This window comes from Salmo salar, chromosome ssa22 (assembly GCF_905237065.1).
Source record: "Salmo salar chromosome ssa22, Ssal_v3.1, whole genome shotgun sequence".
Taxonomy (NCBI): Eukaryota; Metazoa; Chordata; class Actinopteri; order Salmoniformes; family Salmonidae; genus Salmo; species Salmo salar.
The window spans coordinates 55,388,314-55,401,240 of record NC_059463.1 but is presented as its reverse complement, the minus strand read 5'-3'; the positions used below and the strand labels follow the sequence as shown (position 1 = coordinate 55,401,240).

At 46.2% G+C, this 12,927-nt stretch overlaps 1 protein-coding gene across 2 annotated transcripts in view; it reads left to right on the top strand.

Moving 5' to 3' along the window:
• The window catches only part of pcbp4 (poly(rC) binding protein 4), a 145,069-nt gene that overhangs the window by 122,033 nt on the left and 10,109 nt on the right, over positions 1 to 12,927 (top strand). For both annotated transcript variants that reach the window (XM_014168308.2, XM_014168310.2), the window contains exon 12: positions 2,537 to 2,589. In XM_014168308.2, coding sequence (XP_014023783.2) covers positions 2,537 to 2,589 — 53 coding nt within the window. The remainder of the gene's footprint in view (positions 1 to 2,536; positions 2,590 to 12,927) is intronic.

The window sequence follows — 12,927 nt, the reverse complement described above, 5'->3', positions numbered from 1 at the left end:
AGTCCAGAAAGCCCCTCTGAATCCTGTCCCTTTAAAGAACCCTCAGAGTCCAGAAAGCCCCTCTGAATCCTGTCCCTTTAAAGAACCCTCAGAGTCCAGAAAGCCCCTCTGAATCAGAGGAAAGATAGGTCTATGCGGCTCCCATTCTGCCTCTATGTTAGCTCCAGACCTGTCCATCCATGGTCCATATGGTATGTGTAGATTATACCTGATCCAGGCAGGGATAGACACAGATGGGGAACAGGGCCAAGATAGCTCTCCTCTCTTCTCCCAAGGTTTTCAGCGCCTGCGTCCCAAATAGCATCGTATTCCCTTCATAGTGCTAGGGCTCTGGTCAAAAGTAGTGAATAGGGAATATGGTGTCATACATAGGGTATAGGATGCCATATGTAGGGAATAGGGTGCCATACATAGGGATTAGGGTGCCATACATAGGGAATAGGATGCCATACATATGGAATAGGGTACCATACTGTACGTAAGGAATAGGGTGCCATACATAGGGAATAGGGTACCATATTGTATGTAGGGAATAGGGTGCCATACATAGGGAATAGGGTACCATACTGTACGTAGGGAATAGGGTGTCATACACAGGGAATAGGGTGTCATACATAAGGAATAGGGTGCCATACACAGAGAATAGGCTGACATACACAGGTAATAGGGTGCCATACACAGGGAATAGGGTGTCATACATAGGGAATAGGGTGCCATACACAGGGAATAGGGTGCCATACATAGGGAAGAGGGTGCCATACATAGGGAATAAGGTGCCATACACAGGGAATAGGGTGCCGTACACAGGGAATAGGGTGCCGTACACATGGAAGAGGGTGCCATACATATGGAATAGGGTGCCATTTGAGACACCTACACAGCAGCAGGAGGCTTTAACAGTCCATTACAGATTTCAAAGGGAACCAACGAGGAGCTTTCTTTTGTCAATAGATGAGGAAGTAGTATTTCCTCCTTCCCTGCTCTTCTTCAGATCCTCTCCAGGCAGACATGCCTCATCATAATAAATATGTATTGATGATTCATGACGGAATCAGTCAGTCAGCACTGTAGAGAGATATATTGATATAAATGAGAAGCTTGCTGTGTCGTGTAGAGCATCAATAGAAGGCTAAACATGTACTTCAATGTAGAGAGAGTGCATAAATTATGTTTTTGTTGTTTATTTACACGCTTGAAATGCATAATGGTGTTTCTTTACAAGCTTCAAAATGAATAAAAGCATTTCTTTATAAGCTTCAAAATGCATAACAGCAACACAATAATAGCTTCCACTGTCTGTAGCTAAAGCAGTGATTTAGAGAGAATGAGAGAGAGCGAGGAGATTAGAGGAGAGAGAGGAGACGAGAGGCGAGGAGATGAGAGGAGAGAGAGAGAGAAGAGAGGGGAGAGAGAGGAGACGAGATGAGAAGAGAGGAGAGAGAGAGGAGACGAGAGGAAAGGAGAGAGAGAGGAGAGGAGACAAAAGGAGAGGAGAGAGAGGAGACGAGAGGAGTGGAGAGAGACAGGAGAGGAGACGAAAGGAGAGGAGAGGAGGCGAGGAGATGAGAGAGAGAGGAGAGTAGAAGAAATGAGACGAGTGGAGACTAGAGGAAACGAGACGAGTGGAGACGAGAGGAGACGAGAGGAGAGGAGAGAGAGGAGACGAGATGAGGGGAGAGAGAGAGAGGCAAGGAGACGAGAGGCGAAGAGAGAGAGAGAAAGGAGCGGTGAGGAGAGGAGAGGAGAGGAGAGGAGAGGAGAGGAGAGGAGAGGAGAGGAGAGGAGAGGAGAGGAGAGGAGAGGAGAGGAGAGGAGAGGAGAGGAAAGGATGAATGGGAGGTCGTATTATGTTACAGGTAAAAGCTCATCAGTCAAGGCAGTGTTACAGTCTATTAAAAAACACGGTCTGTTTAGAAAGCCAAGCTACATATCCCATCCCTGCTGTGAACAGGAGAGGAGGATGAGAAACAGTGGAGTAGAAACAGAGCAGAAATAGAAGCATAAAGACTTCCTTAGAGATGACATATCTTAATTTGATCATCCTGTTGTTGCAGGAATTTTCCTGTACAGCAGGAAATGAAAACTTGTATTGTTTTCATGGTTTAACGAATCTACCCCTATAAAAATTGTTCATTAATTATAATCCACATAAAGATTCAAATTTCCTGTTGCTGGAGGATAATTTTCCTGCTGTGAAAAACTGGGTCAGATTAAGATACAGCATCTGTAAAGACTTGCGTTAACTCCCCAAGCAATGCCAAGGCGGTCTTGAGGCACGCAGATGATATGGGTTGAAAAGCAGTTCTTCACACTTCCACACTGAATATGTTTCAGAGAGGTGAAGGTATCCAACAGCAGATTGATCACCAGCACATAAAGCATACAGAAATGTGTGACATGTTGTAATGTTTTATTCCCCATTATATAACTGGGCTTTTAACTGGAAAATGCATTCTTTTTATTGTGTGATTTTGCCATGTTTTAATTGACTGTGTGATTTCCCTAGGGTTTAGTTACCTCTCTTATCTCCCATCAGGAATGGACTCCAATTCACAGACCACATCACAGGAGCTACTCATTCCAAATGACGTAAGAAACACTGCCACACACACACACACACACACACACACACACACACACACACACACACACACACACACACACACACACACACACACACACACACACACACACACACACACACACACACACACACACACACACACACACAGACAGACCACATCACAGGTGCTGCACATTCCAAATTATGTAAGTTTAGCTAGCAATACTTTGTCTGCTATGCAAGAAACACTGCCACATAACAGACATAAACATGTTATTATTCAGTCAGTCAGACAGACACCTCATTCCACCACTGTTCTCTGTTTCAATGTTGACTCTAACCCAATGGGCAAAACTGGTTACGGTGATATCATAATGATGTCATCTCTCTCTCTCTCTCTCTCTCTCTCTCTCTCTCTCTCTCTCTCTCTCTCTCTCTCTCTCTCTCTCTCTCTCTCTCTCTTTCTCTCTCTCTCTCTCAATTCAATTCAATTCGCTTTATTGGCATGACGTAACAATGTACATATTGCCAAAGCTTATTTTGGATATTTACAATATAAAAATAAATAAAAATGAGAATCAAAATTGTCAACGGGACAACAGTAACAACAATAACCAAGGGTCAAAATAACCATACATTGAACAATAACAATAAGCATACAGTAGAGGACATGTGCAGGTTGATTGGTCTGTCAGACACTGTCCCTCATCTTATGGCAGGCAGCAATGTAGTGCACTGCCAACCCACAGCTCTCTGTGTCCTCCCCCAACAGGACGGGGAGCCTATCCTCATCAGAGAGGTCTTTAAACCTTGAATAAGGGTTTCAAATTTGAGAAAATGACACTCTAATTGTTTTATATTTTTGACATTTTATCAGGAAATGCAGCTCCGTCTCAGGTTCTGCTGTTGTGCAGTGGTTGCACAGTCTTTCCTCTACAGGAAGCCAGGTGTTCCTGTGTCTACCCTTCTCAATGGCAAGGCTGTGCTCACTGAGCCTGTACTTTGTCAAGGTTTTTCTAAGGTTTTGATCAGTAACCATGGTAAAATAGTTTGCCATGGTGTACTGTCGATTTAGGGCCAGATAGCACAGCGTTTTGCTTTGTGTTTGTGCTTGTGTTTCCCAATAAGCAATGCAGTTTTGTTTTGACTCTGATGTCATTTTGTTTTTTTCTGATTGATTGGATGTTCTGGTCCTGAAGCTTCAGTGTGTTAGTAGAACAGGTTTGTGAACTCAGCCCCAGGACCAGCTGGATGAGGGAACTATTTTCTTTGCTCAGCTCTTGGCATTGCAGGGCTTGGTAATGATATGAGAGGGGTCACTGTATTTTAGATGTTTCCAAAACTTAATTGCTCTTTTTTGAGTTTTTATTATTAGTGGATATTGGCCTAATTCTGCCCTGCATGCATTGTTTGTAGTTTTCCTCTGGACATGTAGGAAAATCTTACAGAACTCTGCATGCAGGATTTCAATGGGGTGTTTGTCCCATTTGATGAAATCTTGTTTTGCAAGTGGACCCCACACCTCGCTGCCATAAAGTGCAATTGGTTCAATGACATATTCAATTAGTTTTAGCCTAATTTTAATAGGTATTTGAATTTGAATTTGCTTTTTAATGGCGTAGAATGCCCTGCGTGCTTTCTCTCTCATTTCATTCACTGCCTCATTATGGTGTCCATTTGAGCTTATTTTTAAACCTCAGTAATTGTAGTGTGTACAGTACTCTATATATTTTGTACCAGTTGAGAACTTTGGTCTAATTCCCTGAGATCTGGATCTTCTCTGGAAAATCATTATTTGAGTCTTTTTGGGGTTTACTGCCAGGGCCCAGGTCTGGCAGTACTGCTCTAGCAGGTCCAGACTCTGTTGTAGGCCATGTGCTGTGGGTGACAGCAGGCATAGGTCATCTGCGAAGAGTAGGCATTTAACTTCTGAATTGTGGAGACTAACACCAGGGGCTGATGATTTTTCTAGAATAGTGGCCAATTCGTTGATGTAAATTTTGAAGAGTGCAGGGCTCAGATTGCAACCCTGACGACGGCCCTGCCCCTGGTTAAAGAATTCAGTTCTTTTCTTGGCAATTTTAATGCTGCACGTATAGCCAGTATGCATTGATTTAATTATGTCATATGTTTTACCCCCTACACCACTTTCAATAACTTTGTAGAACAGTCCTGTATGCCAAATAGAATCAAATGCTTTTTGGAAGTCGATAAAGCAAGCATATATTTTGGTATTATTTTGGTGGACATGTTTATCTATCAGGGTGTGTAGGGTGAAAATATGATCAGTTGTGCGATGTTTTGGTATAAATCCAATTTGGCTTTTACTCAAGACATTGTGCTTATTAAGGAAGTTTAGAACGCTTACATTTATAATACTACAGAAAACCTTCCCCAGGTTACTGTTCACACAAATGCCTCTGTAATTGTTAGGGTCAAATTTGTCTCCGTTCTTAAAGATTGGGGTTATGATTCCTTGATTCCAGATGTCAGGGAAATAACCAACACTCAGGATCAAATTAAACAGTTTTAATATAGCCAATTGAAATTTTGGACTAGTAAGTTTGAGCATCTCAGTTAGGATGGCATCAGGTCCGCATGCTTTTTTACATTTGAGAGCCTGAAGTTTCTTATAGAGCTCCTGGTCAGTAATTGGGGAGTCCAATGGATTTTGATTGTCCTTTATAGCTGTTTCTAATCCATTCAACTTCTAATGAATTTGGCATTGTTCTGCGTTTGTGTCAATTTGAACGGTGTTGTAGAGTGTTTTAAAATGGGTTGTCCATATGTCACCATTTTGTATTGCTAATTCCTCTTGTTTCGATTTTTTTTTTTTTTTTTTTTTCAATTTTGCCAGAAGTTGTTTGTGGTTATGGACTCCTCAATTAGTGTCAGCTGCTTGCTGTTGTACTGTGCTTTTTTGGTTCTGAGTGTACGTTTTATAGAATTTTAAAGTCTCACAGTAATGAAGGCATAATTCACCATTGTTTGGGTCTCTATGCTTTTGGTTGGATAGTGTTCTAAGTTTCTTCCTTATAATTTTACAATCTGCATCAAACCAGTTGTCATCTGTGATCTTTTTTGTTTCGTTTTTTGTCAATTTCAATTGTGCTTCTTTTGCCGTTTGCCTGAATATATAGTTGATGTTTTTACTGCTAGATTGATGCCTTCTTTACTGTGAATGAATGTGCTATCCAGAAAGTTATCTAAGAGTGTTTGGATAGTTTGGTTACTGGTTGCTTTCTGGTATTCTTCTGTGCTGTTTTGGGCCCATCTGCATGACTTTCTGATGTTGTACAGCTTACTGGGCTGTGAATGTGTGTTTGTTTCCATGTCTGTTCTTTTGAGGAACAACATAATTTGGCTGTGATCAGACAGAGGTGTTAGTGGCTTGACAGTGAATGATCTGAGAGAGAAGGGGTCAATGTCTGTAATCATATGTACTGTGGCCAAGAGGTGAGCAGTAGGTAAATCTCCCCAAAGAGTCCCCCCTAACCTACCATTGACAAAGTACAGACCCAGGCTTCTACAGAGCTGCAACAGATCCCTTCCATTTTGTTGACGGTGCTGTCACTGTTGTTTCTATGGGGAAGATGAAGACAGTTAGAAACAGTATGGCCTATAACAAAGCTGTCCCCTCATGTGGTCGTTAGATCAGGTAGTGTTCCTGTGCGCGCATTTGTGTCCCCACAGATGAGCACATTTCCCTGGGCCTGGAAATGGCACGTCTCTTCCTCAAGACTGGGGAAGATCTCCTCTGAGTAATATGGGGATTCTGAGGGGGGGATATATATATTGCACAAAGGAACACATCTTTTTCTGTCAGTACAAGTTCTTTTTTCAGTTTTAACCAAATGTGATATTTACCAATTTTGAGGGGATCAATTAGATTTTGTAGTTCAGATTTGTACCAAATGATCAATCCTCCAGAGTCTCTGCCTCTATTGACAGAGCTGTGTTTTTGTGATGGCACAATGACCTCTCTGTAGCCTGTGGGACAGTGAGTGACAATGTCAGCCTTACACCATGTCTCCTGCAGAATGATGACGTCAACATCTTTCAGATTCTTGTTGAACTCCAGTGCTAAACTCTTCAGTCCAAAGGTTCCACATGATAACTGATAGGTTGATGAGTTTAGACCCTGAATGTTCCACATGCTAACTGATAGGTTGATGAGTTTAGACCCTGAATGTTCCACATGCTAACTGATAGGTTGATGAGTTTAGACCCTGAATGTTCCACATGCTAACTGATAGGTTGATGAGTTTAGACCCTGAATGTTCCACATGCTAACTGATAGGTTGATGAGTTTAGACCCTGAATGTTCCACATGCTAACTGATAGGTTGATGAGTTTAGACCCTGAATGTTCCACATGCTAACTGATAGGTTGACGGGTTTAGACCCTGAATGTTCCACATACTAACTGATAGGTTGATGAGTTTAGGCCCTGAATGTTCCACATGCTAACTGATAGGTTGATGAGTTTAGGCCCTGAATGTTCCACATGCTTTCTGATAGGTTGATGAGTTTAGGCCCTGAATGTTCCACATGCTAACTGATAGGTTGATGAGTTTAGACCCTGAATGTTCCACATGCTAACTGATAGGTTGATGAGTTTAGACCCTGAATGTTCCACATGCTAACTGATAGGTTGATGAGTTTAGGCCCTGAATGTTCCACATGCTAACTGATAGGTTGATGAGTTTAGACCCTGAATGTTCCACATGCTAACTGATAGGTTGATGAGTTTATGCCCTGAATGTTCCACATGCTAACTGATAGGTTGATGAGTTTAGACCCTGAATGTTCCACATTCTAACTGATAGGTTGATGAGTTTAGGCCCTGAATGTTCCACATGCTAACTGATAGGTTGATGAGTTTAGACCCTGAATGTTCCACATGCTAACTGATAGGTTGATGAGTTTAGACCCTGAATGTTCCACATGCTAACTGATAGGTTGATGAGTTTAGACCCTGAATGTTCCACATGCTAACTGATAGGTTGATGAGTTTAGACCCTGAATGTTCCACATGCTAACTGATAGGTTGATGAGTTTAGACCCTGAATGTTCCACATGCTACCTGATAGGTTGATGAGTTTAGACCCTGAATGTTCCACATGCTACCTGATAGGTTGATGAGTTTAGACCCTGAATGTTCCACATGCTTTCTGATAGGTTGATGAGTTTAGGCCCTGAATGTTCCACATGCTTTCTGATAGGTTGATGAGTTTAGGCCCTGAATGTTCCACATGCTAACTGATAGGTTGATGAGTTTAGACCCTGAATGTTCCACATGCTAACTGATAGGTTGATGAGTTTAGGCCCTGAATGTTCCACATGCTAACTGATAGGTTGATGAGTTTAGGCCCTGAATGTTCCACATGCTAACTGATAGGTTTATGAGTTTAGACCCTGAATGTTCCACATGCTAACTGATAGGTTGATGAGTTTATGCCCTGAATGTTCCACATGCTACTGATAGGTTGATGAGTTTAGGCCCTGAATGTTCCACATGCTAACTGATAGGTTGATGAGTTTAGACCCTGAATGTTCCACATGATAACTGATAGGTTGATGAGTTTAGACCCTGAATGTTCCACATGCTAACTGATAGGTTGATGAGTTTAGGCCCTGAATGTTCCACATGCTAACTGATAGGTTGATGAGTTTAGACCCTGAATGTTCCACATGCTAACTGATAGGTTGATGAGTTTAGGCCCTGAATGTTCCACATGCTAACTGATAGGTTGATGAGTTTAGACCCTGAATGTTCCACATGCTAACTGATAGGTTGATGAGTTTAGGCCCTGAATGTTCTACATGCTAACTGATAGTGGTTTCATGTTGCAAAAAGAAAGAATAGCAGTCAGAAATACAGTAACTACTAACTAATAAGTTGTTAAGAGATAAACAGGATAACAGCTAACATTCTTTCTGTTATATATATATAACTATTCCTATTCATTGAACAAGTACATTCTAGTACAATAGGTGTGTGTGTGTGTGTGTGTGTGTGTGTGTGTGTGTGTGTGTGTGTGTGTGTGTGTGTGTGTGTGTGTGTGTGTGTGTGTGCATGCATCCATGTGTGTTTAGTGCAGATGTATTGGAGGAGCTGTTTAATCTCAATTAATCCTACAGGGTTCTCCTGTCCTCTGACGACCTCTGCGTAGCTGCGCTGGTCCTGCTGTTGGGCCCTGTGGAGTGGAGGAGGGCCAGGTCTGGGCCGTGGGGCTTCCTCTCTGGTCTGGTAGAGGTGGTGGTCTGGTAGTAGGCTGGGCACTGTGGAGTGGAGGAGGGCCAGGTCTGGGCCGTGGGGCTTCCTCTCTGGTCTGGTAGAGGTGGTGGTCTGGTAGTAGGCTGGGCACTGTGGAGTGGAGGAGGGCCAGGTCTGGGCCGTGGGGCTTCCTCTCTGGTCTGGTAGAGGTGGAGGTCTGGTGTGGGGTAGTAGGCTGGGCCCTGTGGAGTGGAGGGGGTCCAGGTCTTTGCCGGGGGGCTTCCTCGCTGGTCTGGTAGAGGTGGAGGTCTGGTGTGGGGTAGTAGGCTGGGCCCGGTCCGGTCTGGCTAAGCCGATGGAAGTGGTGATGCTCTGGTGGTGGGTGGGGCCTGTGGGGTGCGCTGGGTCTGGTGTGGCGTTGAAGGGGCCTGGGGCTCCTTGGTGCTGCAGTGGTCTGGTAGGGGTCTCTGGGTGGTCCTCTGTCCAGTGCGGCATGGGGTGTTTGTCTACCAAGTGCCACGTCCTTTAGAGACTCGGCAAACATCCCTACAGTCTGCTTCCTCAGGTGGGAGTGGTCGTGCAGATGCTCTGGAGTGATTGTTGGGTGGTGAGCATGTGTACGTTCTGGAGTAGACCACACCCTCTGGTGATGTCAGCGTTGACTTTCTGAATGGTACGGGGATGAAAGTCTTTGCGGGGCAGCAGAGTGGAGATGGTGATGCGGGAGTTGGGGAACCACTCAGAGGCCCTCTCTGCTACTCTGTTGACCAGGCTGCCTACTCTCTCCTGCTCCTCTCGCAGGTTGTTGGTGCCGGTGTGAATAATGATGTGGCCTGGTGTGCCAAAGTCAGGCTGGGACAGGATGTGGTGCATCCTGTGTTTTTGGGCACCATATTTTGCACACCTTGTGTTGGGGGAAGAGTTTATCTTCTTGGATGAATTTCCCATTTGAGTCAATGAGGATGGCCACCTCAGTGGGTTTTACCAGATTAGTGTGTTTACGGTCTGGGGCTGGAGTACACAGGGCCTGTGTACATGGAGGGGTGTGTGGGGGTGTGTCAGGGGGGGCAGAGAGCTTCTCTCTGTAGTAGGTGTCTCCATGTGAGCCTCCTTGTTGACTGGGGGTGTGGGTAAAGTGTTGTCGGTATGGGGGGGATTGTGGGTAAAGGTGGGTCAGTGGGGTTGTTAGGGGTGGTGAGGGGCTGCAGCTTCTCTCTTGGAGTCTCTACAGTCTGCTCTCTGTGCTGTAGCACCCTCTTGATGACAGACAACTCCTTTGCCATCTCCTCCTTTACCTGCACCAGCTCTCTCCTCATGGTGGCCTTTACCTCCTCAAGAGCTGTGGTAAGGCTCTCTCCTCATGGTGGCCTTTACCTCCTCAAGAGCTGTGGTAAGGCTCTCTCCTCATGGTGGCCTTTACCTCCTCAAGCGCTGTGGTAAGGCTCTCTCTCAGCTCCTGGTCAGAGTTCTTCAGCTGGGTCCTGCACTGGTCGATCTGGTCCTGTAGAAGCTCTGTGTCTGGGCTGGAGGTGGTGAAGCTGGGGGGCTGCTCCTTCAGCTCAGTAACCCATACCTCTAACAGAGCCAGCCTGTCTCTCAGCAGGCTGATGGTAGTGTGGTCTTGGCTCTGGTGGTTGTAGGCAGGCAGGGGGTAGGATAGTCCTGCTGTTGGGGTGCCTGAGGTGAGGGGAGAGGTCGGGGTGCTGTCCTTGTCTTTTTTACTTTCTGCTATCTTCGTTAGGGTGGGGAAGTCCTGCACAACAGAGCTGAGTGCAGCCTCACTGCCCTGGACCATGATAGTGCCGTTCCGGTACATGTTTACCGTCAGAAACCTGTTTTCCTGACCCTTATCGCTGTCCTCAAAAATGTGGATTTGTCTTCCCTTGCAGATGCCTTTCTTTGTGGTATAGCTGAAATGCCTAGTTACAGCTGTATACCAGACAGTAGTGTGGTCTGTGTAAAATAACAGGTTTGTAACAGTCCTGTTTTGTGAGCAGTCGGCAAACAAAGTTTCCGGGTTCTCCCTCAGAATTCTGTGTTTAAAGTTGATTCTTCCCTTCTCTGATTTGATTTCTGCTGGATATTCAACAACAAAAAGGGGGGAAAATCTCTCAGTCTCTGCTGCTGCTGGTGCTGCTAGCGCTGCCTCGCTGGCCATGTTGCTATGGTTACCACCAGTAAACAGTTAGAGCTGGATGGTAAGCAAGCTGACAGATTTGAATTTGGCTAGCTATGAACGATGGTCTTTTAACTCACTCTCTGTCAACCTTTTCCTCCTGTGTTGATCTTCAGTTGTACAATTTGATTACCTATGCATTTTTTGCTAATTTAATCGTGTCAATCTCGCTCTTAACAACCAAAAAGTTATAACAAGTCAGGAGCTGTTCTTCTGCATGACTTCTCTCTCTCTCTCTCTCTCTCTCTCTCTCTTCCCTCCCCCTCTCTCTCCCTCTCTCTCTCTCTCTCTCTCTCTCTCACACTCTCTCTCTCTCACACTCTTTCCCTCTCTCTTTCTCTCCTTCCCTCCCCCTCTCCTTCTCTCCCTCCCTCTCTCTCTCTCTCTCTCTCTCTCCTGTCTGGCCATCCATAAGTCTCAGTGGAGCGCTATGAGTTTGAACTAAATCCAGTCATGTCTGACATGCTGAGAGGCTCTGTGCTGTCACAACACAGCAGTAAATAAGGCAACCAGAGGGCTTTCAGCAAGAGCCCTCCCCAGCTCAGCTACCCCAGCCTACCCCCTCCCCAGCTCAGCTACCCCAGCCTACCCCCTCCCCAGCTCAGCTACCCCAGCTCAGCTACCCCCTCCCCAGCTACCCCAGTCTACCCCAGCCTACCCCTCCCCAGCTCAGCCGTCACTACCCCAGCCTACCCCCTCCCCAGCTCAGCTACCCCAGCCTACCCCCTCCCCAGCTCAGTCTACCCCACGGCCCAGTTAATATATTGGCTGTGTCTGAAAACTTTAAAAGCTATCAAGTCGTTGCTTCCTACATTCCTCTCAAAGGTCATTGGAGGAGGAAGTCAGAGGGAGGAACCTTGGATCCCCTTCTCCAATGACTTCTCTCTCTCTCTCTCTCTCTCTCTCTCTCTCTCTCTCTCTCTCTCTCTCTCTCTCCCTCTCTCTCTTTCCCTCTCTCTTTCTCTCCTTCCCTCCCCCTCTCCTTCTCTCCCTCCCTCTCTCTCTCTCTCTCTCTCTCTCCTGTCTGGCCATCCATAAGTCTCAGTGGAGCGCTATGAGTTTGAACTAAATCCAGTCATGTCTGACATGCTGAGAGGCTCTGTGCTGTCACAACACAGCAGTAAATAAGGCAACCAGAGGGCTTTCAGCAAGAGCCCTCCCCAGCTCAGCTACCCCAGCCTACCCCCTCCCCAGCTCAGCTACCCCAGCCTACCCCCTCCCCAGCTCAGCTACCCCAGCCTACCCCTCCCCAGCTCAGCTACCCCAGCCTACCCCCTCCCCAGCTCAGCTACCCCAGCCTACCCCCTCCCCAGCTCAGCTACCCCAGCCTACCCCCTCCCCAGCTACCCCAGCCTACCCCAGCCTACCCCTCCCCAGCTCAGCCGTCACTACACCAGCCTACCCCTCCCCAGCTCAGCTGCCCCAGCCTACCCCCTCCCCAGCTCAGTCCACCCCACGGCCCAGTTAATATATTGGCTGTGTCTGAAAACTTTAAAAGCTATCAAGTCGTTGCTTCCTACATTCCTCTCAAAGGTCATTGGAGGAGGAAGTCAGAGGGAGGAACCTTGGATCCCCTTCTCCAATGACTTCTCTCTCTCTCTCTCTCTCTCTCTCTCTCTCTCTCTCTCTCTCTCTCTCTCCCTCTCTCTCTCTCTCACACTCTCTTTCCCTCTCTCTTTCTCTCCTTCCCTCCCCCTCTCCTTCTCTCCCACCCTCTTTCTCTCTCTCTCTCTCTCTCTCTCTCTCCTGTCTGGCCATCCATAAGTCTCAGTGGAGCGCTATGAGTTTGAACTAAATCCAGTCATGTCTGACATGCTGAGAGGCTCTGTGCTGTCACAACACAGCAGTAAATAAGGCAACCAGAGGGCTTTCAGCAAGAGCCCTCCCCAGCTCAGCTACCCCAGCCTACCCCCTCCCCAGCTCATCTACCCCAGCCTACCCCCTCCCCCAGCTACCCCAGCCTACCCCC